The sequence below is a fragment of the Cherax quadricarinatus genome, chromosome 88, assembly GCF_038502225.1.
Source record: "Cherax quadricarinatus isolate ZL_2023a chromosome 88, ASM3850222v1, whole genome shotgun sequence".
Lineage (NCBI taxonomy): Eukaryota > Metazoa > Arthropoda > Malacostraca > Decapoda > Parastacidae > Cherax > Cherax quadricarinatus.
Window position 1 is genome coordinate 1,100,825 of NC_091379.1, and position 23,523 is coordinate 1,124,347.

The 23,523-nt window shown below is 38.6% G+C and overlaps 1 protein-coding gene across 9 annotated transcripts; it reads left to right on the plus strand.

The window, feature by feature from the left end:
• Positions 1 to 615: 615 nt before the first annotated feature.
• On the plus strand, positions 616 to 21,975 carry LOC128698566 (queuine tRNA-ribosyltransferase accessory subunit 2). Of its 9 annotated transcripts, none has more exons than XM_053790849.2 (12): positions 652 to 875; positions 1,313 to 1,378; positions 1,752 to 1,927; positions 2,874 to 2,996; positions 4,006 to 4,124; positions 5,952 to 6,108; positions 7,343 to 7,546; positions 12,975 to 13,138; positions 14,817 to 15,002; positions 16,483 to 16,608; positions 17,627 to 17,741; positions 17,875 to 19,294. In XM_053790849.2, exons 3-12 carry the CDS (start codon positions 1,784 to 1,786, stop codon positions 17,917 to 17,919), a joined length of 1,383 nt encoding a protein of 460 aa, XP_053646824.1. In that variant the 5' UTR covers positions 652 to 875; positions 1,313 to 1,378; positions 1,752 to 1,783; the 3' UTR covers positions 17,920 to 19,294. The 9 variants fall into 9 exon arrangements, with proteins under 9 accessions (XP_053646826.1, XP_053646824.1, XP_053646830.1 ...); XM_053790852.2 differs by having other exon boundaries at positions 661 to 736; XM_053790851.2 differs by lacking the exon at positions 1,313 to 1,378 and having other exon boundaries at positions 616 to 736.
• Positions 21,976 to 23,523: the final 1,548 nt, after the last annotated feature.

The window sequence follows — 23,523 nt, forward strand, 5'->3', positions numbered from 1 at the left end:
CAGTTTCCCATTTTTTTTATAACATAATTTTTATTAAATACAGTATGGCCATCTATTTACATATAACTACCGTATTTCTGGAAAATATATACAGTATTTTCCACACAGGCCCTAGCTGACATCAGTGACATACTACTGTATAGAAAGATGCTTGTTATGCTGAGCATTTCGGGCAAATTAGGTCAGTTTTGTCCCAGGATGCGCCCCACACCAGTCCACTAACACCCAGGTACCTATTTTACTGATGACTGAACATAGACAACCGGTGTAAGGAAATACGTCCAATGTTTCTACCCTCTCAGGAAATCGAACCCAGGATCTCGCCGTGTGAAGCGAGAGCTTTAGCCACCAGGCCACGAGATCACACTAAGGTAGACCACACTAAGATGGACCACACAAAGGTGGACCACACTAAATTGGACCACACTAAGGTGGACAACATTAAGATGGACCACTCTGATGAACCTAATTTACCCTAAATGCTCTGCATAATAAGTAGCTTTCTATATATCAGTGTGTCAGTGATGTCAGTAATGATCTGTATACCTTGTTTATGTACTTGTATAAATAAAGATATTATATTATTATATATTTAAACCATCAGCCAGAAGCCGTATTGGCCCTTAAACGTACGGTCATGCGTGTTACGGTCCTCGACAACCCTTCAACCCAACAATAACAGAGTGGCAGCCGCTGCTACTCGAGGATCATTAAGATTGTAATTTCTTCCTCCACGGTCAGTGCCTTGATGCCACTGAAGAGCTCGTGATCCGAGGAGCTGGAGCAGCCACATCTTCTCATACACTCCACTTGCTTAGAATTAGAATTAGAATTACCTACCATTTCCTAGACGCTGCCCAGCCTCCACCATGCCGGTGAGGGGCTCTTGATGCGAGGATTTTGATCCGTTTCTCTCCCTTCGATCGAACCTGATTGCTTCCCACTTTCCCATACGGGTTTAGCTCTTTCCCCTAGATCACAGAGTAACGCTGTGTGGCCCCTCTAACCTTCCAAGGGATTGCCTTGATGCCAGTGAGGACTCTTGATCCAAGGAATTAGATGTGTCCTCCCCTTCCTCGGATCAAAGTTGATTGCCTCCCATTCTCCAAGTGTTGTATGACCCCATGAGTTTAGGGCTTCTAAATGTAATAATACTGTAATAATAACAGTAATGTAATAATAATAGTACTGTAATATAATGAAAATGTAATAATAACAATGATAATGTATTAATAATAATAATCATAATGATAAAAGTTATGTTAGTTTTCTTATAAGGCTGCTCTATACAATGCAGTTTTTCCTACACCAGGAGGCCTGGTCACAGACCGGGCCATGGGGGCGTTGACCCCCAGAACTCTCTCCAGGTAAACTCCAGGTAAACACACAGTTGAAAGGTGCGTGGAAAATTGGGCGGAGCGTAATACAATTGCTTTTCCAGACGCTGTTCAATTTTCAATGTACTTATTCAGTCGCATTTATGAAAAAATGCACTATGTAGAGGAGGTCTATAAGACAGTTTTATGACCCTTGTGGGTTTAGTGCTTAGATATGATAATAATATTCATACTCATAAAAATAAAAATAATAATAATAATAATAATAATAATAATATATGAGAGCTGATTCTGTAAGCTATTTTTGCAAATACGTACATAGTTGAAAAAGTGCATCTGTTGCACCGGTTCACTCGCATGTACAACAGCTTACACCGCAGATGAGGTTCATAGCTGACTAAGTTAATTTTCCAGGAGTCGGCATTGAGCGGAGACGCATTTCGGCCATGAAGTTTGCAATTGAGTACATCAGCAAGGGAGGCGGTCGCATCGGGAGGCTGACGGGCTTGCAGAGTCAGCCTGGCGCCGTTCACGAAACACCCATGGTGCTGGTTTCAACGGTGGGAGGCAGTGCTCCTCATCTTACCCAGGTCACTGCAACCTTAATCTGCGACCACTCGTATATGAACACAGAAATTAAAACCTTAAATCAGGCCTTGAAAGTCATATCAAAGCTATTATAATAATAATAATAATAATAGTAAAAACTATAATAAAATTAATGATGGTGTAATAATAATAATAATCATAAAATTCATAATGTAATAATAATAATAATAATAATAATAGTGTAATCATATATATTTTTTATGCAAGTCATTGTACAAAAATATACATTAATTTGAGAAGCCATAGTATGCACATTTTAGTCAAACTTATATATAATAAAACTTACACCATTCATTATTAAAAATTTGAAAATTAAGACTGTAGACTTTACCTGATGAAGGGCTCTAGATCCAAGATGTCAGAGCTACCCTCCCATTTCTTGGATCAAATCTGACTATCCCCCAACCCCTACCATTCCACAGGTGCTGTATGGTCTGTCTTTCACTTTATTATACAGTACACTAGTGTAATATCGGATAAAGTCTATTGGTTGTAGAATTTATCTATTGTTATTACAATCACAGCATTGAAAATGTCATTACTGTGCACCAACATGCTATGACTACTTCCCCTCTGTGAGTGCCTCCCTCTGACCGCCCATCCCTCCCTCCCACCGTCCCTCCATCCCTCCGTCCCTCCCTCCCTCTGTCTGTTCCTCTGTCCATCCCTCTGTCCATCCCTCTGTCCATCCCTCCCTCCGTCCATCCCTCCCTCCCTCCCTCCCTCCCGTCCTCCATCCTTCCCTCCCTCCCTCCCTCCCTTCCTCCATCCTTCCCTCCCTCTGTCCATTCCTCTGTCCCTCCCTCTGTCCCTCCCTCCCACTGTCCATCCCTCCATCCCTCACTCTCTCCCTCTGTTAGTCTTTTAAGCTGAGGGTCGATCACTCTTTTACCATGAAATAAAACATTCTGTTGTGCGACTCTCCAGGATGTTCTTCATCTTGTGGTGGACAAGGATGCACCACTACATGTACCGGCTCAGCATTTTTGTGACCACGTTCAGGTGCTTCAGAATTACAAGAAAGGAGTTGCACACTTCTCTGCACTTCAGGTAAGTGTTTAAAATGGAGTGGAGGCAAATTCTTTACCACTGAAGTTATCTTGTCATGATACCCGGGGACTGGAAGCTTAATGCTAATAAAAAATTAATACATCTGATTATTTTTAGGGGTTGAAGGTCACAGGAATATTTTATTGACCTAAGTGTGATATTTTACTTGAGAGCCCCTCAAGGGAGGTTCCTTGATGCTGATGTGCTCCAGTTCCCTTAATTAAGCCCAAATACCTTCCACATCTCCCCCACAGGTGCTGTATAATCCTGCGGGTTTAGTGCTTCCCCCTTGATTATAAGAATAATTCACTTGAAAAGAAGAACAAAAAGGCACAGTACCATGTCTGGAACAATAAACAAATAACCCGCACATAGGAGAAAGAAGCTTCTCTCTCCTACGTGCAGGTTATTTGTGTATTTTACCCGAAACTTGCTCTACATGAAGAATAAAAGTCGCATTACAATTTGTAGAGGAAAACTTAGACAGTCTGACCTGCATTAGAACAGACAGAGATGTTTTCTTGGTTTCCTCTCTCAATTATGGGATAGATGTGAATTCTTATTGTGCATGTAAATAAAATAATATATAAATAAAATATTTATTTATATTATTCATACATAGAAGTTACAGAAGTTAGAGTTATATTTCATTTGGTTACAGTTTTGATACAATTATAATAAAAATACAATATGATAAAAATACAGTAGAAAGGTATTTATTATGTGAAGCAATCAATGATAAATTTTGATTTATTGGACTAATAAGGGGAAACAGGTGGCTGGTGATTGTGGTGGAAAAAGATGAGATTATTTTGTCATGACAATAATGGATAGTTCTTTAACTGAGGGATTTTGTTCATTATTTCTGAATTGACTCATTGGATTTTGTTCCTTATAACCAAAGTCCATAAAATCACTGGTTTACCGTGGTGTAGTTATACGTAAATTGTGAGAGTATAATCTCAGTAAAATCTGCTTATCATTTTCCTTTTTTTTTTTATTTCTTGAGGGTCACAGTGTGTGCGTAAGTGTTCAAGATGCAGCCAAAGCAACACCTCAAGGATACAATCATAAAAAAGGTGTGTCTCTGTGGACATATGGTGGCAGACAGATCATCACGGCTGACAAGTAAGTTGCTGTCTTAATTTAAAAGTATATTACAAAAACACTAGTTGGCCTTATACTAGTGCAGTAATATGAGAGTTTGGGATACTGAATAAACATAAAACAATTTATCATTTTTACTATCATATAAAAGCAATCTTTGGTCTGTAGGTATTCTGCAATAAATAATCTTTAATATATTAACATCTGATAAAAACCTATTATCTTTGGTACATATACGTATATACATGCTGCAATAATAAATTATAATTAACATCTTTGTACAAATATATATATATTAATAATTCTTAAAAAATAAATTATAATCAACTCATGACCCTACCGCTGTATAGTCCTTGTGGCTTAGCGCTTCTTTTTGATTATAATAATAATAATAATCATGACCCTACCACACAGGGGTACAACGTTCTTGACACTACTGTTTCACACTCAGTTGTACAACACTAGTTACATGGAGTTATACTACACTCCTTTCTCAGTATTATAACACTTTCTCTACCATGTCACACGACACCCTTGTCTGTGTTATGACGCTCTTTCTCTCTGTGTCACACGACACCCTTGTCCTTGTTATGATGTTCCTTCTCTCCGTGTCACACGACACACTTATCTCTGTGTCACACGACACTCCTTTACCATGTCCACATGACACCCTTGTCTCTGCGTCACACACACCATCTCTACTGTGTCCACTTGACACCCTTGTCTCTGCGTCACACACACCATCTCTACTGTGTTATAACACTCTTTCTCGGCTGTGTCACCCGCATAGCGTCTTTCTCTTCAGAAGACAGCCAAAACTACACTCCCTTAGATCAGCAGGAGGCCAGCAAAGTTCGCCAAGGCCTGCAGGTCGAAGTCCGCAAAACTGGCCAGTAAAACTACAACCAAAGGCCCACAGGTAACCAAATCCTGAGGCCCACAGGTAACCAAATCCTGAGGCCCACAATAACTAAAGCCAGCAGACTAAGCGAAGCCCTCAGGTAACTGAAGTCCGCAGGAATCCGAGTGACAAGTAACTGCAGCCAGAAGACCCGCAGTTGACTGAAGTCAGCAGTGAGTCCTTAGACATCACTTTCAAATGTACTCCATGAGGTAGTTTGGTGAATACTCTCTACAAGGCCAGTAGATGTATACTGTAAGATGGTCTGGTTGATACTCTCTACTGCCAGTAGATGTATACTGTAAGGTGGTCAGGTGAATACTGCTTCTAAGACCAGTAGATATACACCATAAGGTGGTCAGGTGAATACTTTCTACTACCAGTAGATGTATACCGTAAGGTGGTCTGGTAAATACTGTTTCTAAGGCCGGCTCAGCAGTCCCCACATTGGGTTTGATGACGTACCCAGTTGTACTGCAGGCCGGCAGGTTAACAATCTAACCACTAGTTTGGCAGGAGGCCGCCACAAAAAGGAATTTCGTTAATGTTTGAGTGTGTAATAACATTATTTAAACAGACTATTAGAAAATAACTAGTGACCCCTTCTCCTGTATATGTTACTAAATTTAAGAAGAGAAACTTTTCTTTTTCTTTTTGGGTCACCCTGTCTCAGTGGGATACGGCCGGTGTTGAAAGAAGATTAGAAAAATTTTGTGTATACTTATTCATCAAAATTTGTCGTAATTGTGGATATAAGAACATAAGAAAGGAGGAACACTGCAGCAGGTCTACTGGTCCATATTTGGCAAGTCCTTGTCAAACCCAAACCCACTAAAAAATATTCACAAACCCCTTATCAGTGTTACCCATGGAATAAGCTTTGATAACGCTGTTAACTCAAGTGCAAGTCTCGCTCAAATCCCTCTCACTCACTGTCTTTCCAATAGGTACATGGACTTGATGGAGGCTATGCAGCCAGACTGGTATGAGGCCCTGAATGATGCTGATCCAGGGATAGGTTCATCTAAGAAGAGAATATTAAATTCCACAACATCATCAATGGAATACCTAAAGCAGTGCATAACACTGCACAAAGCTTCCCAGGTACTGATGTGTTGTCTTCTTGCTTATAGAGCTTAATCATGTTTGCTCAGATTTTTTGGATATGTTAGCAGAAGGGTGAGTTTATTTATATAAACTTCCTCTTTTTTTTTTTTCAACAAGCTGCCCGTATCCCATCAAGGCAGGGTGACCTAAAAGGAAAAATGAAAGTTTTCCTTTTTAAATATTGTAATTGATACAGGAGAAGGGGTTACTAGCCCCTTGCTTCTGGCATTTTAGTCACCTCTTATGACACACATGACTTACAGAGGAACTATTCTTCTCCACTTCCCCACGGCGGATGAACATAGTACACAATAATAACAATAATCTCGTTCAATACACTTCACAGCTTTCAACAACTTCACTGCTGCTCATTGTATTTGCAGCATTGCTCTTCAGTTTACCCTGTCTTATCTCTCCTGAATATGTAAGTTCCTCACACATTTTTCCCTATAATGTATAAAATCATACTCCAAGACTCAAGAATCTCAATGGAAATAAATCACTTTGACTTTATATAATTTTTTTTTTTTTTTTTTTTTAACAAGTCGGTCGTTTCCCACCGAGGCAGGGTGACCCAAAAAAAAGAAAGAAAATCCCCAAAAAGAAAATACTTTCATCATCATTCAACACTTTCACCACACTCACACATTATCACTGCTTTTGCAGAGGTGCTCAGAATACAACAGTTTAGAAGCATATACGTATAAAGATACACAACATATCCCTCCAAACTGCCAATATCCCAAACCCCTCCTTTAAAGTGCAGGCATTGTACTTCCCATTTCCAGGACTCGTCAGGTCCCAAGTATCATTCGTCTCCATTCACTCCTATCTAACACGCTCATACAAATACTATTTTTATTTCAACATGATAAATTGTTTACGTAGAAATGAGGGACACTTAAGTGCACGTTGAAAGCTCATAGCTCTGCAGAGCATTTCTATCAAGCTTAAGGCTAACTTAAGACTACAATGGTAATAATTGTTATTTGCTTATATATAAGGATATTGAAGATGCACAAACAAATTTAGGCTTTACAAATAGTGCAACAAGCAGACGATTGTTTCTTTAAGGTTGAATTATGATAATCTACACATAAGTTAAACTGTGTATGATAATTGTACTTGTGTGTACCTGTACCTAAATAAATTTACTAACACAGGAAGTATAAATTCATTTATTCATAATGAAAATTTTTGTTTAAAATCAATAATTTTTAATTTTTCACAGAAACTAAAGGGATCAGCATTATTTGCGCCTCTGCTAGGCGGTCGGAGTGAGAAAGCTAGAAATGGCTGGTCTAAATCTTTGATGAGCACTACAGTGGATAAGTCTGCTATATCAGGTTACACAATTGTTGGTCTTCACACTAATGGACCTGAAGTGGAGGACCTTCAACCTGTGAATGTTTCTAACATTGTTAAGGCATCTTTGGTGAGTAAATTTTTTTTTTTTATTAGCACACTGGCCGATTCCCACCAAGGCAGGGTGGCCCGAAAAAGAAAAACTTTCACCATCATTCACTTCATCACTGTCTTGCCAGAAGGGTGCTTTACACTACAGTTTTTAAACTGCAACATTAACACCCCACGTCAAGTATTAAAAACCATTTATCTCCATTCACTCCTATCAAACACGCTCACGCATGCCCGCTGGAAGTCCAAGCCCCTCACACACAAAACCTCCTTTACCTCCTCCCTCCAACCTTTCCTAGACCGACCCCTACCCCACCTTCCTTCCACTACAGACTGATACACTCTTGAAGTCATTCTGTTTCGCTCCATTCTCTCTACATGTCTGAACCACCTCAACAACCCTTCCTCAGCCCTCTGGACAACAGTTTTGGCAATCCCGCACCTCCTCCTAACTTCCAAACTACGAATTCTCTGCATTATATTCACACCACACATTGCCCTCAGACATGACATCTCCACTGCCTCCAGCCTTCTCCTCGCTGCAACATTCATCACCCATGCTTCACACCCATATAAGAGCGTTGGTAAAACTATACTCTCATGCATTCCCCTCTTTGCCTCCAAGGACAAAGTTCTTTGTCTCCACAGACTCCTAAGTGCACCGCTCACCCTTTTCCCCTCATCAGTTCTATGATTCACCTCATCTTTCATAGACCCATCCGCTGACACGTCCACTCCCAAATATCTGAATACATTCGCAGCGCTGTATAGCCCTTGTGGCTTAGCGCTTCTTTTTGATTATAATAATAATCTGAATACATTCACCTCCATACTCTCTCCCTCCAATCTGATATCCAATCTTTCATCACCTAATCTTTTTGTTATCCTCATAACCTTACTCTTTCCTGTATTCACTTTTAATTTTCTTCTTTTGCATACCCTACCAAATTCATCCACCAATCTCTGCAACTTCTCTTCAGAGTTTTCCAAGAGCACAGTGTCATCAGCAAAGAGCAACTGTGACAACTCCCACTTTGTGTGTGATTCTTTATCTTTTAACTCCACGTCTCTTGCCAAGACCCTCGCATTTACTTCTCTTACATCCCCATCTTTTTTTTTATTATCACACCGGCCGATTCCCACCAAGGCAGGGTGGCCCGAAAAAGAAAAACTTTCACCATCATTCACTCCATCACTGTCTTGCCAGAAGGGTGCTTTACACTACAGTTTTTAAACTGCAACATTAACACCCCTCCTTCAGAGTGCAGGCACTGTACTTCCCATCTCCAGGACTCAAGTCCGGCCTGCCGGTTTCCCTGAATCCCTTCATAAATGTTACTTTGCTCACACTCCAACAGCACGTCAAGTATTAAAAACCATTTGTCTCCATTCACTCCTATCAAACACGCTCACGCATGCCTGCTGGAAGTCCAAGCCTTTAACATTTCTATCTTTATTCCATCAATCCCGGCTGCCTTACCCCCTTTCATTTTACCTACTGCCTCACGAACTTCCCCCACACTCACAACTGGCTCTTCCTCACTCCTACAAGATGTTATTCCTCCTTGCCCTATACACGAAATCACAGCTTCCCTATCTTCATCAACATTTAACAATTCCTCAAAATATTCCTTCCATCTTCCCAATACCTCTAACTCTCCATTTAATAACTCTCCTCTCCTATTTTTAACTGACAAATCCATTTGTTCTCTAGGCTTTCTTAACTTGTTAATCTCACTCCAAAACTTTTTCTTATTTTCAACAAAATTTGTTGATAACATCTCACCCACTCTCTCATTTGCTCTCTTTTTACATTGCTTCACCACTCTCTTAACTTCTCTCTTTTTCTCCATATACTCTTCCCTCCTTGCATCACTTCTACTTCTACTCTATAAATATATTAAACAACCACGGTGACATCACACATCCTTTTCTAAGGCCTACTTTTACTGGGAAATAATTTCCCTCTTTCCTACATACTCTAACTTGAGCTTCACTATCCTCGTAAAAACTCTTCACTGCTTTCAGTAACCTACCTCCTATACCATACACCTGCAACATCTGCCACATTGCCTCCCTATCCACCCTGTCATACGCCTTTTCCAAATCCATAAATGCCACAAAGACCTCTTTAGCCTTATCTAAATACTGTTCACTTATATGTTTCACTGTAAACACCTGGTCCACACACCCCCTACCTTTCCTAAAGCCTCCTTGTTCATCTGCTATCCTATTCTCCGTCTTACTCTTAATTCTTCCAATAATAACTCTACCATACACTTTACCAGGTATACTCAACAGACTTATCCCCCTATAATTTTTGCACTATCTTTTGTCCCCTTTGCCTTTATACAAAGGAACTATGCATGCTCTCTGCCAATCCCTAGGTACCTTACCCTCTTCCATGCATTTATTAAATAATTGCACCAACCACTCCAAAACTATATCCCCACCTGCTTTTAACATTTCTATCTTTATCCCATCAATCCCGGCTGCCTTACCCCCTTTCATTTTACCTACTGCCTCACGAACTTCCCTCACACTCACAACTGGCTCTTCCTCACTCCTACAAGATGTTATTCCTCCTTGCCCTATACACGAAATCACAGCTTCCCTATCTTCATCAACATTTAACAATTCCTCAAAATATTCCCTCCATCTTCCCAATACCTCTAACTCTCCATTTAATAACTCTCCTCTCCTATTTTTAACTGACAAATCCATTTGTTCTCTAGGCTTTCTTAACTTGTTAATCTCACTCCAAAACTTTTTCTTATTTTCAACAAAATTTGTTGATAACATCTCACCCACTCTCTCATTTGCTCTCTTTTTACATTGCTTCACCACTCTCTTAACCTCTCTCTTTTTCTCCATATACTCTTCCCTCCTTGCATCACTTCTACTTTGTAAAAACTTCTCATATGCTAACTTTTTCTCCCTTACTACTCTCTTTACATCATCATTCCACCAATCGCTCCTCTTTCCTCCCACACCCACTTTCCTGTAACCACAAACTTCTGCTGAACACTCTAACATTACATTTTTAAACTTACCCCATACCTCTTCGACCCCATTGCCTATGCTCTCACTAGCCCATCTATCCTCCAATAGCTGTTTATATCTTACCCTAACTGCCTCCTCTTTTAGTTTATAAACCTTCACCTCTCTCTTCCCTGATGCTTCTATTCTCCTTGTATCCCATCTACCTTTTACTCTCAGTGTAGCTACAACTAGAAAGTCATCTGATATATCTGTGGCCCCTCTATAAACATGTACATCCTGAAGTCTACTCAACAGTCTTTTATCTACCAATATATAATCCAGCAAACTACTGTCATTTCGCCCTACATCATATCTTGTATACTTATTTATCCTCTTTTTCTTAAAATATGTATTACCTATAACTAAACCTCTTTCTATACAAAGTTCAATCAAAGGGCTCCCATTATCATTTACACCTGGCACCCCAAACTTACCTACCACACCCTCTCTAAAAGTTTCTCCTACTTTAGCATTCAGGTCCCCTACCACAATTACTCTCTCACTTGGTTCAAAGGCTCCTATACATTCACTTAACATCTCCCAAAATCTCTCTCTCTCCTCTACATTCCTCTCTTCTCCAGGTGCATGCATGCTTATTATGACCCACTTTTCGCATCCAACCTTTACTTTAATCCACATAATTCTTGAATTTACACATTCATATTCTCTTTTCTCCTTCCATAACTGATCCTTCAACATTACTGCTACCCCTTCCTTTGCTCTAACTCTCTCAGATACTCCAGATTTAATCCCATTTATTTCCCCCCACTGAAACTTCCCTACCCCCTTCAGGTTTGTTTTGCTTAGGGCCAGGACATCCAACTTCTTTTCATTCATAACATCAGCAATCATCTGTTTCTTGTCATCCGCACTACATCCACGCACATTTAAGCATCCCAGTTTTATAAAGTTTTTCTTCTTCTTTTGCATACCCTACCAAATTCATCCACCAACCTCTGCAACTTCTCTTCAGAATCTCCCAAGAGCGCAGTGTCATCAGCAAAGAGCAACTGTGACAACTCCCACTTTATGTGTGTGAGTAAAATTATGTGTTACAAAGTAGTGCCTGTACAGGCAAGCTCCGCTTGTACAGCAGGTCAGGTTCTGGGCTACTGCTGTACAGGCAGGCTCCGCTTGTACAGCAGGTTAGGTTCCGGGCTACTGCTGTACAGGCAGGCTCCTGCTGTACAGGCAGGCTCCTGCTGTACAGGCAGCCTTTTTTCACTTTTAAATGCATATAAATGCCTCACAACATGTTTACATTATCATATATTAGGTGAGCAATAGAGCTAGGCCTTAAAAATGCATATACAGTACACACATTACTACTACCACTTCATTCAACAAACTGGCCATATCCCACGGAGGCAGGGTGGCACAAAAAGAAAAGCAAAAGTTTCTCTTTTTAACTTTAGTAATGCTTCCACAGGTTACTTACCTTAAAATATTTTTGTCCTTTGCTTCTAGTGAGTGGTGAATATATTTATTGTAGGAAGTATAAATAAATAAAGAATGGGTATAATTGAAAATTGCTGTATTAGTGAAATGGTGTAAAGCAAAGTGGTGTAAGGGAGGGGCCCCCCTGCACTCTTAAGGAGAGGGGTGGGGATGTTGCAGTCAGAGAGCAATTTGAGTGTGATATCAGCACACCTCTGGAAAGACAGCAGTTGATTGAATGATGGTAAGTGATTTTTCTTTTTTTTTGGGTCACCCTGCCTTGGCGGTAGACGGCCATCGAGTTAAACAAAATTTAGCACTTCTAAAGGATGTTAACATGATTAATTTTTATGTAAGTCATTGCTGTATGTTTCTGCATAATGTGGCATTTCTCACATGGTAAATATTAATTTTGTTCAATCCTTTGTTGTGAGATTATCTTAAGACTTGATTTATGATGTCTCTGTAAAACATTGACCATTTCCCACAAAGGAAAGGTAACCCAAAGAAGAAAAACGAGTTTACTATCTTTCATGAATTTCTTTAATAATAGCCTGAATCTTCATATGGTTTAATAGCATTTGTATATTCATTATTATTATTATTATTATTATTATTACAGTACATACAGTGGAACCTCAAAAATCGAACTGCTCCCAACACAACCAATTATGTAAGTGTATTTTTGTAAGTGCTTTTATAAGTGTATTTTTGAGGGTCTGAAATGGACTAGTAATCTAATTTACATTATTCCTGATGGGAATAAATTCATTCGGTAAAGGCACTCAAACAGCCTTCTGGACCGAAGAAAGTTCGATATTTGAGGTTCCACTGTATTATCATTACTATTATTATTATTAATATTGCTACTTAGAAACAAATAACGATATTGAAAGATACTCAGTATTTTTCTAAAAAAAAAAAAAAAATGTTTTTGTTGTGTTTTTAATATTTGCTTCCACTGCAAGCAGGAACCCCTGGCTGCAGAGCTTCCCCGTCAAACAGCGGGGATGTGGAATCCCTTAACTGTACTCCAGTTGGCACACCTTGGAGTGGATATCTTTGATTCTACATTCCCTTTCCTTGTAACGGAAAGAAGAGGAGCTCTTACATTCCCCTTTAGATTAAATAGGTTAGTTGTACAGTGCCTGCATTCTGGAGGAGGGGTGGGGATGTTGTAGTTCTGGAGGTGGGAAGTACAGTGCCTGCACTCTGGAGGATGGGTGGGGATGTTGTAGTTCTGGAGGTGGGAAGTACAGTGCCTGCACTCTGGAGGATGGGTGGGGATGTTGTAGTTCTGGAGGTGGGAAGTACAGTGCCTGCACTCTGGAGGATGGGTGAGCATGTTACAATTTGGAGGGCCGTCTGAATTGTGATGTTAGCACGATTCCGGTAAGACAGCAATCGGACAAATTATGCTGAATGTATTTCTTCTTTATTGGGGTCACCCTGCTTTACTAGGGGGTGGCCAATGTATTTAAAACTCTATAGAGGAAACCTTTAATGCGGGATAAGAATTTGGAAAAGTAGAGTAATTATTTTAATGCAGGATAAGGATTTAATAAATATAACAAGTCAGAGGCAGAGGAAAGTGAGTAAAAAAATGCGAATACCATAATTATATTTTTGTGTTATTATTCAACACTGGCTGTCTTCAATCGAGGCAGAATGACTCAAAAAAAGAAGAAACTTTTCTTCTGTTTACATTTAGTAATTTATACAGAAGAAGGTGTTAGGGATATTGGCCATTTGGAGTGATATCTAAATTGTCATATCAGGGTGCCTCTGCAAAGACAGTGATTATGTTTGAATGATGGTGAAAGTGTTTTGTTTTTGGGTCACCTGCCTCTGTGGGAGATGGCCAACGTGTTGAGAAAAAGAAAACAAGGTGTTAGATACCATAATACAGTAACATAGTCATAAGAGTAGTCACACATATGCTGTACTGGTTTTTTTTTTTTTTTATTTTTTAAGAGCCTTGACTGGAGCTAGATCAAACTCCCATAGAAAATTAGTTACTTTACTCATCTTGTTCCATTATATATCTACTGAAACTAACTTCCTGTATCTTCACCATCAATATGAAACCGTTAAAGAAATTCCACTTAACGGAAGAACACTGAATCAGTTCGAAGTGTTAATACATACTTAAAATTTCGCTATTATACATTTAGCTACCTCTTGTTGCTGTCCATTTAAAAACTCCTATTTAATAACTCATGTCTAGTTCTTTAGTAGTCTTGAAGGATTAGTATACTTGTCTGCCTGAAATGTTAGTGGCTTTCATGTGTGTCTAACAATATTTTATTACATGTAAACTACATTACTTGTATATTACAGAAAAGAGATACATTTATATAATTATTGTTCTTTAACACATCATCCATCTCCTACCAAGGCAGGGTCACCCAAAACAAGAAGAAAAAAAATTTTTTTTTTTTTTTTTTTTTTTTCAGTGAACTGGCCACATCCCACCAAGGCAGGGGGATGTAAAAAGAAAGTTTCTCATTTTAAATTTAGTAATATATACAGGAGAAGGGGTTACTAGCACCTTGCTCCTGGCATTTTAGTCACCTCTTACGACACGCACGGCTTACGGAGGAAGAATTCTGTTCCACTTCCCCATGGAGTTTATTATTATTATCATTATTATTATTATTTATTATTATTACCACCTCCCACCCTCCAGATGTGGTGTGCATGATCCCTATTAATTTAGATTTTCCCCATGAATATAATAATAATGTACTGTGCAATTGAGATAATGTACTATATTTAGGCAGATAAAGACCTTATTTTGTATTTTTCAGAAGACAAAACGATGGAGCATATTCCAAAGGCAGCTGTTTAGAACATCAGAATAAAAAATTAAAGGTATCTGAAGACAGTCCAAAGGCAAAGGCGGAAGAAGAGGTTCCAAGACAAGATAACAAGATTAGGGAGTCTGAAGACGAGGAGTTATCATCTCCATATGAAATAAACATGAAGAATAAAAGGTGGGGTCAAATTTTGTGGAGTGATTGAGTGGATAATGATGAAAGCGTTTCTTCTTTTTTGGGGGAAACCCTGCCTCGGTGGGAAACAGCCAATGTGTTAATAAAAAAATAAATAAAAATTATTTGTTGTAATAGCAATGAAGAGTTGAGATCTTGGAAGAAAAAGTCTTAATACCGTGGCTGCAATAATTCGCAACTAACCTGCAAGTTAGAGATGCGTTGATTAGAAGGACGACATCTTGGTTCGTCTACTGAAATTATCAACACACACTATTATTATTGTCCAGGACAAACAGAAATGATAGAAAGTTTCTATATCTATATTTGACTTGTTTATTTAAGTGGAAGAGCATGAGCATTGATGGATGGGTCACTTTCTAGGCAGACAATGGCTGCTGTCAAAAAAAAAAAAAAAAAGGATCATTGACTGAATTATGTGTTTAGGCTCGTGGAAGACATTAGCTTTCGTTTATCTGGACATGTGTTAGCTCTGCTATTTCCTGTTTGTCCACGTGTGTGATTCCTTCATCACGTGTTTACTGCTCTATATCCGACGCATTGTTGCTGTGAACATGCTTCTGTCAGTCGCTCCCTATTGAAGCATTGTTACCTTTATGTAGTGAAAAGATTGCATGTATTGTGTTAGGGTAACTGTGTATTTTGTTAGGTTAATTGTGTTAGGTTAACTTTGTACTATCTTAGGTTCATTAGGGTAACTGTGAATTATGTTAGGTTAACTGTGTATTGTGTTAAGTTAACTTTGTATTGTGTATTGTGTTAGGAGTAAATATTGTCTAGCAAACAAATATTTGATGAAAAGTTCAGTATTTTTTTGGTTAAACTGGTAAGGATATTTCCTTATTCATCCAAATTTCAATGCTGTTTGATACCATTGGGCTTAGAACTTTTTTATTAATTAAATAAATAAAATTAGGGATGTGCCAAAGTATGGGTATTAGCTAATTTTGATGCTAATTTTGATGTGTGTTGGTCAAACATTTGGTATAATCCCATCCCTAAATAATTTCATCTACCTGTTCTTCACTATTAATATTTTCACAATATTTAGCTACTTAAAGTTAAGAATTATACAAAAAGTTCAAATATATGAAAAACCACATCAAATGAGTCTAAAACATCAAAATATGCAATAAAAAAGTGCACAAAATACTTGCTAAAGGAGTAACTCTAAAAGTGGGCAGATGGATCTTCGACTGTCTAACCAACAGAACACAGAGTAATGGTAAACAGAGTTAAGTCAGAGGCTGCCACAGGGAAGAAAACTGTTCCACAAGGCACAGTACTCTTTCCCATCCTGTTCCTAAGTTTTCTCAGTTTTTTCTGTGTATGATAATGTTTCATTAAGTTTTAAAATTAAAAATAAAAAGTTTGTTTATATCTGTAAATTTAGGCAAATATTTTTTTTAATGTTTGTTTTTGCTGTCTCCCCATTATTATTATCAAAGTTATGTATCTTCAGCAATGTGTCACTGATGAAGCCGTTGTTAGAAGGATGTGAATGCTATACCTGCAAGAATTTCACCCGTGCGTATGTCCATCACCTGACCATCGCAAATGAATTGCTTGCACCGGTCTTGCTGATGATGTACGTGAGTTTGTTGTATCTTCTGTGTTTGTCTCTCATCACACGTGAGTACCTCAGGTGTGTCGGCTAGCACCCAGGTACCTACTCACTACTAGGCGAACAGGGACAGAAGGCATCTTAAGGAAACACGACCCAATGTTTCCACCTGTACTGGGGATCAAACCACGAACCTCAGTATATGAGCTGGGAGCGCTACTAACCCAGCTACAGGAGTTTAATAATGCCATAAGCTGACAGGTAGTGAGAACCACACTATCATATGTTTGCAGAGTAACTTTTATTATGTTTGGCAGCATTTCACTCTCCAGGAGCTTTGTAAAACCGCTATGGTGGAGAGCAAAACTTTGCCACAAAAAAACATCGCATTAGTTGTGTCTGTGTCCTTTTGCCTAAAATTTTATCAGTAACTCTACCATTTATTTTTCAAGACACTGGCCACATCCCACCGAGGCAGGGTGACCTAAAAAAGAAAAGCAAAAGTTTTTCTTAATAATTTAGTAATTCTACTATGTTGTGTATCTATACGTATATGCTTCTAAACTGTTGTGTTCTGAGCACCTCTGCAAAAACAGTGATTATGTGTGAGTGTGGTGAAAGTGTTGAATGATGATGACAGTATTTTTGGGGGGGATTTTCTTTCTTTTTGGGTCACCCTGCCTCGGTGGGAGACAGCCGACTTGTTGAAAAAAAAAAAAGTTCTACCATTATTACTAACGTATATTAAGACATTACAATCATACTTCATAAAGGTTTTCATGGGCAAAAGATGGTAATGAAGGTTTTTCTACAAACATAGTATCTTTCTCAGATGCATAATGTGTTTATAAATTGTCTTAGAAACTTGCGGCTAATGTATTTATAATTTGACCTTTGTAGCTAATGTATTTATAATTTGGCCTTTGTACCTAATGTATTTATAATTTGGCCTTTGTAGCTAATATATTTATAATTTGACCTTTGCAGCTAATGTATTTATAATTTGACCTTTGTAGTTAATGTAATTATAATTTGTCCCTAGGCACAACCTACATCACTGGATGGACTTCTTCTCTAGTATAAGAGAAGCAATCAAGACTGACCGTTTAGAGGACCTCCAGACACTGATAACTACCTCAGTCTTTGAGTCCAATGAGGTATAGCTCTTATTTCATCGTACTGTAAGGCTTAAAATGATTCTTTTGGTACTATTTATCGTGTGCTATAAATATTTTACACTTGTCACTTTAAACAAAAATTTTTTTTACATCCTTAAACATGAGGATATAGGTACAAAGCCTCATATTGGACTCCCATGGGACCAATTGTGTGTGACTAGTTAATGGTGCAGGTCGGACCGAAATGTCGTCATCAGTTTCTTTCTTCGGGTTATTTGTGTACTGAATTTCTTTATTTTAAGCGACTAAGTAAATTTACTGTTCTATTGTAGGTCAGGTTTTCTGAATAGACTGTGTAGTAGCAAATAATGTTAAATAATGTGAAAAGCCACAGCAGTATTGCAAAGAATTCACTGCTTGTCACGTACAGTGTAGCATTTTTATCAGAAAATTCACTCAGCTGAGTGTGTAGAATATGGCTTTTAATGAACCATTACTGCATAATGTGTGCAAATATAATGGTTGTTCTCTCTGGCTTACTAGTGACTTGTAAACATATAGGCTACTGTATCACATGTTTTCAAAAACAAAAAGGTGACTGGAATAATATACGTACGCACAAATAACCAGATCAGAACTTTGTCATAAGCTTCTCTTTCCTATGTTCGGGTGATTTGTATATCACGTGTTTTAATCAGGAAAAATTGATTTCATAAAATGCATTAACTTCTCTTAATTTTCAGTTGTACTGATGATTTAAACCAAAATTAGTACAAATTTAATAATATTTATGCTTTTAGGGAGATGGGCTGCTTCCGGACCTTATTTCAGCTTAAAATGGCTAGAGAGTGACACAGACTACTTAACAATGCCTGACCAGTCCTGATCAATTAATTTTAGCTGAGATATTTTAACAAATATCTCTTTTTTTTTTTTAAAGGTTATATGTATTTGAGTGTCCTGACTTTGAAATTTTGTATCTCTAAAATTTAAGTCAAGTTTTCAAAAATGAGCAAATGGTATCACTTTGCTTTTTGCCTTATATAATTTTAGTAAAAAAAAGAAGAGATGAGTTAGTGAACTCTTGGATAGCAATAATGGTAATAGTACTGACAAAATGTTAGGCAAGTGGACACAGATGCAGCTAATGTGACGTTTTATTGTGGCAACCTTTCGCTCTACAGGAGCTTTGTCAAGCCATTACAGCTTGACAAAGCTCCTGGAGAGTGAAAGGTTGCCACAATATAACATCACATTACTTGCACTTGTGTCCTTTTATCTAACAACTCTTGGATATTGTTTGCAAGGAAGGGGCAACAAATATCTACATATTTTGAGGGGTTTCCTCAGTAATGATTTGCAATTTCATATTCTTTAAAGAATATATGTCGACTGACATGCAATGCAGGATTTTATACTATTCCTTGTTAATTTTTTTGAACGATGTTAGAGAATATAAATGCACTAAGAGTTGAACATTTGAATGTTTATCTTTATACTGAAGGAATCAGTGTAGCAACATCACTACACATTACATTGTGTCTCTGAAGATTGAATTGTATTTGTCAAATACATTTATACTGTACAAAGAATTTGTGTATTTGGATATCCTAAATTACAGGTTTATGTTCCTATATATTGATTGGTTTTTCAGCTGTGTGCACTGTATATGTATGGTCTACAGTATATAAAATGAAATACAGTGGAACCTCAAATATCAAACTTTCTTCGGTCCAGAAGGCTGTTCGAGTGCCTTTACCGAATGAATTTATTCCCATCAGGAATAATGTAAATTAGATTAGTCCATTTCAGACCCTCAAAAATACACTTATAAAAGCACTTACAAAAATACACTTACATAATTGGTTGTGTTAGGAGCAGTTCGATTTTTGAGGTTCCACTGTACATAGAGTAGTCCCCCCATATCCACAGGGGATAGGTTCCAAGATTTACCACGGATACCCGAAACCACTGATAGTTTTTTTTTTTTTTTTTTTCCACAAACCGGCCGTATCCCACCAAGGCAGGGCGGCCCAAAAAGAAAAACGAAAGTTTCTCTTTTTAAATTTAGTAATTTATACAGGAGAAGGGGTTACTAGGCCCTTACTCCCGGCATTTTAGTCGCCTCTTACAACACGCATGGCTTACGGAGGAAGAATTCTGTTCCACTTCCCCATGGAGATAAGGGGAAATAAACAAGAACAAGAACTAGAAAGAAAATAAAAGAAAACCAAGAGGGGTATGTATATATATGCTTGTACATGTATGTGTAGTGTGACCTAAGTGTAAGTAGAAGTAGCAAGATGTACCTGAAATCTTGCATGTTTATGAGACAAAAAAAAAGATACCAGCAATCCTACCATCATGTAAAACAATTACAGGTTTCTGTTTTACACTCACTTGGCAGGACGGTAGTACCTCCCTGGGCGGCTGCTGTCTACCAACCTACTACCTATAACCACGGATAGTTGTCAACCCTATATATAAGTAATTTTTTATTTACATATATATCTTTGATAAAGTTTAATTGATAAATTACACACAGTAAGTCTAGAATTAGCATATTTTCACTGATGGGAAGCACTTCATGGTTTCTCTTACACTTTGAGGAACTGCCAGCATCAAGACTTTGATGCTTTGGGGCCATTACTGAGCAAAATTAAGGGTTATTTTTGGGCCATGGTAAACCATGCATAACTGAAACTATGGAAACTAAATCCATGGATACAGGGGCTCTACTGTACTATATTTTTCCTAAAATAATTGGTCAGATTTTTGTAAGTGTTGTATATACAGTACATGTATAGATGCTGTATGTCATTCTAAACCTTAATAAAACTAGAAACTAAATGTTTATACTGTACAGTATAATAAATTACCAACATGGGAAGAAAGTTGTAAAATATGAAAAGCTTTCATGTGGTCAAGACTTTCAGGTCATGAAGACTGTGGGAATAATCTTTTGTGGAGACAGTAGCAGGATATTGCCATTCTTAAAGCCCCTCATTAAGTTTATTTCCCACTTTTGCATTTCCCAGTCTGTCCAGGGCACTAATTTTACAGCAAAATCATTCAGAGAAGCTTTAACTAGGCTATGAATTTATCAGAAACTATCCACAGCCTATCATCCTCAGCCCCACTTATACAGTAAGTTAGGTTCCGGGCTACATAGCTTGGAACCTAACCTGCTGTATAAGTGGGGCCCTCCTGTATTGTATAATGGCAACATTTAAGAGATAAAACTGTGATAAAATAAACCCTCACTGCTAATTTTCAACTGTGGAATATGGCAAACAATAAAACTAATACTATACAGTATATCACTGAATGACTGTGTGACTTTAATGGTCCAGGTTGGCCTGAAACTGTCATAAGTTGCAGTCTCCTAAGTGTGGATTACTTGTGTATCAGTTTAGTGTTTATTATTATTAAGTTATGACTCAGGAAATTGTAATACGGCCTCTCCTCACGTAACGATAGAGTACCGTTCCTAAAAACCACGTTGGTAAACAAATTTGTCACTGAGCAAGGAGCATACTATAATGGTGGTAGGTTTGTGTCAACCATCTTTGATATTGTTTTAATGTCACTTTGCGCTATTTATATCGTTTTTAGTATATTTTTAAATGTTTATACAGTAGTGTACTGTATATTGTAATCAACAGAATAGAGGAAATCAGCTCTAATATACATTATTTAGGTATGCATACTGGTCAGAGAGCCCATTGTAAGTCCAAGTCGTCAGTAAACGAATATGTTGCTAAGTGAGGAGAGACTATAATATGATTACAGACAAGTCACAGAGTTTTAGGATTCATCTGTCATGAGTTCAAGCACCACCCAGTCTGTGATTTAATTATTTTTTTTTTTTTTCAATGCACTGGCTATCTCCCACTGAGGCAGGGTGACCTAAATTGAAAAGCAAAAGATTTTCCTTTTATATGTAAGCTATACAGGAGAAGGGATTACTAGGCGCTTCTTATGATATGCATGGCTTACGGAGGAAGGATTCTTTTGCACCTCCCCATGGAGATTATGTATTTTTGTTATTACCAATGTAGGAGTTTAGAGGGAATTGATGGAAATTATGGGAGGACTTCAGCCTTCCCTTGGTACTGCCCCGTCTTGCCAGTCCACTCTCCTTTGTCTTGCAGGATATTACCCTCAGCTAAACAGTGGTCTGTGCTTGCTAGCCCTCGATGCATCCTTCATTCTGAGAGTCACCGGAGGCTGCCGGTACGGATACAGTTGATATTGAATGGGTTGTCTTAAATAAATTTGAAGTAATACAACTGTTTTAATTTTACCTCAGTTGATTTCCAAAATATATGTTTTTTTCAAAATGCACATTATCCCCGTGTTACCAAGAGTTTTAAGTCTTGGAGGTGGGAAGTACAGTGCCTGCACTCTGAAGGAGGGGTGAGGATAGTGCAGTTGGGAGGGTCATCTCAACTTTGATGTTAGCACACTTCTTGTGAGGCAATGGATGAATGAATAACTACACCCATGTATCGATTAGTGCAAGCTCAAACAGTGCAAAATTAATTAATGCTAGTTTTCCCCAAACTTTTCAAATCATGTGCAAAAATTACTTATAATTTTAATAACATGTTCACTACATGGGTTTTGTTATTCACACTAATCAAGACCTAGCTGTATACAGGAAGTCCCCCCTTTTACAGCAGGTTAGGTTCTGGGCTACTACTGTAATGTGAACCATAGCCTTTTTTCACTTTTCAATGCATATAAAAGCCTGATGACATGTTTACACTGTCATTTATTAAGTGAGCAACAGAGCTAGGCATAAAAAATGCATATACAGTACACACGTTACTTACCTGAAAATATTTTCATCCCTAGCTTATAGTGAGTGGTGAATGTATTTATTATAGGAAGTCTGAATAAATGAAGAATGGGTTTAACTGAAAACTGATGTATTAGCGGAATGCTGTAAAGTGAAGCACTGTCAGCGAGGCCTCCCCTCAAAGGAAGTTCCTTGATGCTGGTGAGGGGCTCTTAATCTAGGGAATTGGATCTGTGCTCCAGTTCCCTGAATTAAGCCTGAATACCTTCCACAAACCCCCCAGGTACTGTATAATCCTATGGGTTTAGCCCTTCCCCATGATTATAATAATAATAATCCACAGGTGCTGTATAATCCCTATGGGTTTAGCGCTCCTTTAGAGTAATAATCACCCCACCCATCACTAACCCAACATATGAAGAACAAGGCATAATACCGATCACCTCAACCACCCATCACCCCACACATCCTACCCATCACCCACCCACCCATCACCCCACCCATCCTACCCATCACCCACCCATCATCCTACCCATCATCCTACCCCTCACCCACCCATCCTACCCACCACCTATCACCCACCCATCCTACCCACCACCCATCCTACCCATCACCCACTCATCCTACCCATAACCCACCCATCATCCTACCCACCCATCACCCTACCCACCACCCATCATCCTACCCATCACCCACTCATCATCCTACCCACCACCCATCACCCACCCATCATCCTACCCACCACCCATCACCCCACCCATCACCTACCCATCACCCACCCATCATCCTACCCACCACCCACCTATCACCTACCCATAACCCATCCATCATCCTACCCACCACCCATCCTACCTATCACCCACCCATCATCCTACCCATCACCCACTCATCATCCTACCCACCACCCATCCATCATCCTACCCACCACCCACCCATCACCTACCCATAACCCATCCATCATCCTACCCACCACCCATCATCCTACCTATCACCCACCCATCATCCTACCTATCACCT

Bases quoted from the DNA above. Each gene is read 5' to 3' on its own strand.
- LOC128698566 (XM_053790851.2), top strand. From the start codon at position 1,784: ATGAAGTTTGCAATTGAGTACATCAGCAAGGGAGGCGGTCGCATCGGG. The intron at 6,109-7,342 runs GTACTGATGTGT...AATTTTTCACAG, and splicing joins CACTGCACAAAGCTTCCCAG to AAACTAAAGGGATCAGCATT. The intron at 15,003-16,482 runs GTGGGGTCAAAT...ATGTATCTTCAG, and splicing joins ATAAACATGAAGAATAAAAG to CAATGTGTCACTGATGAAGC.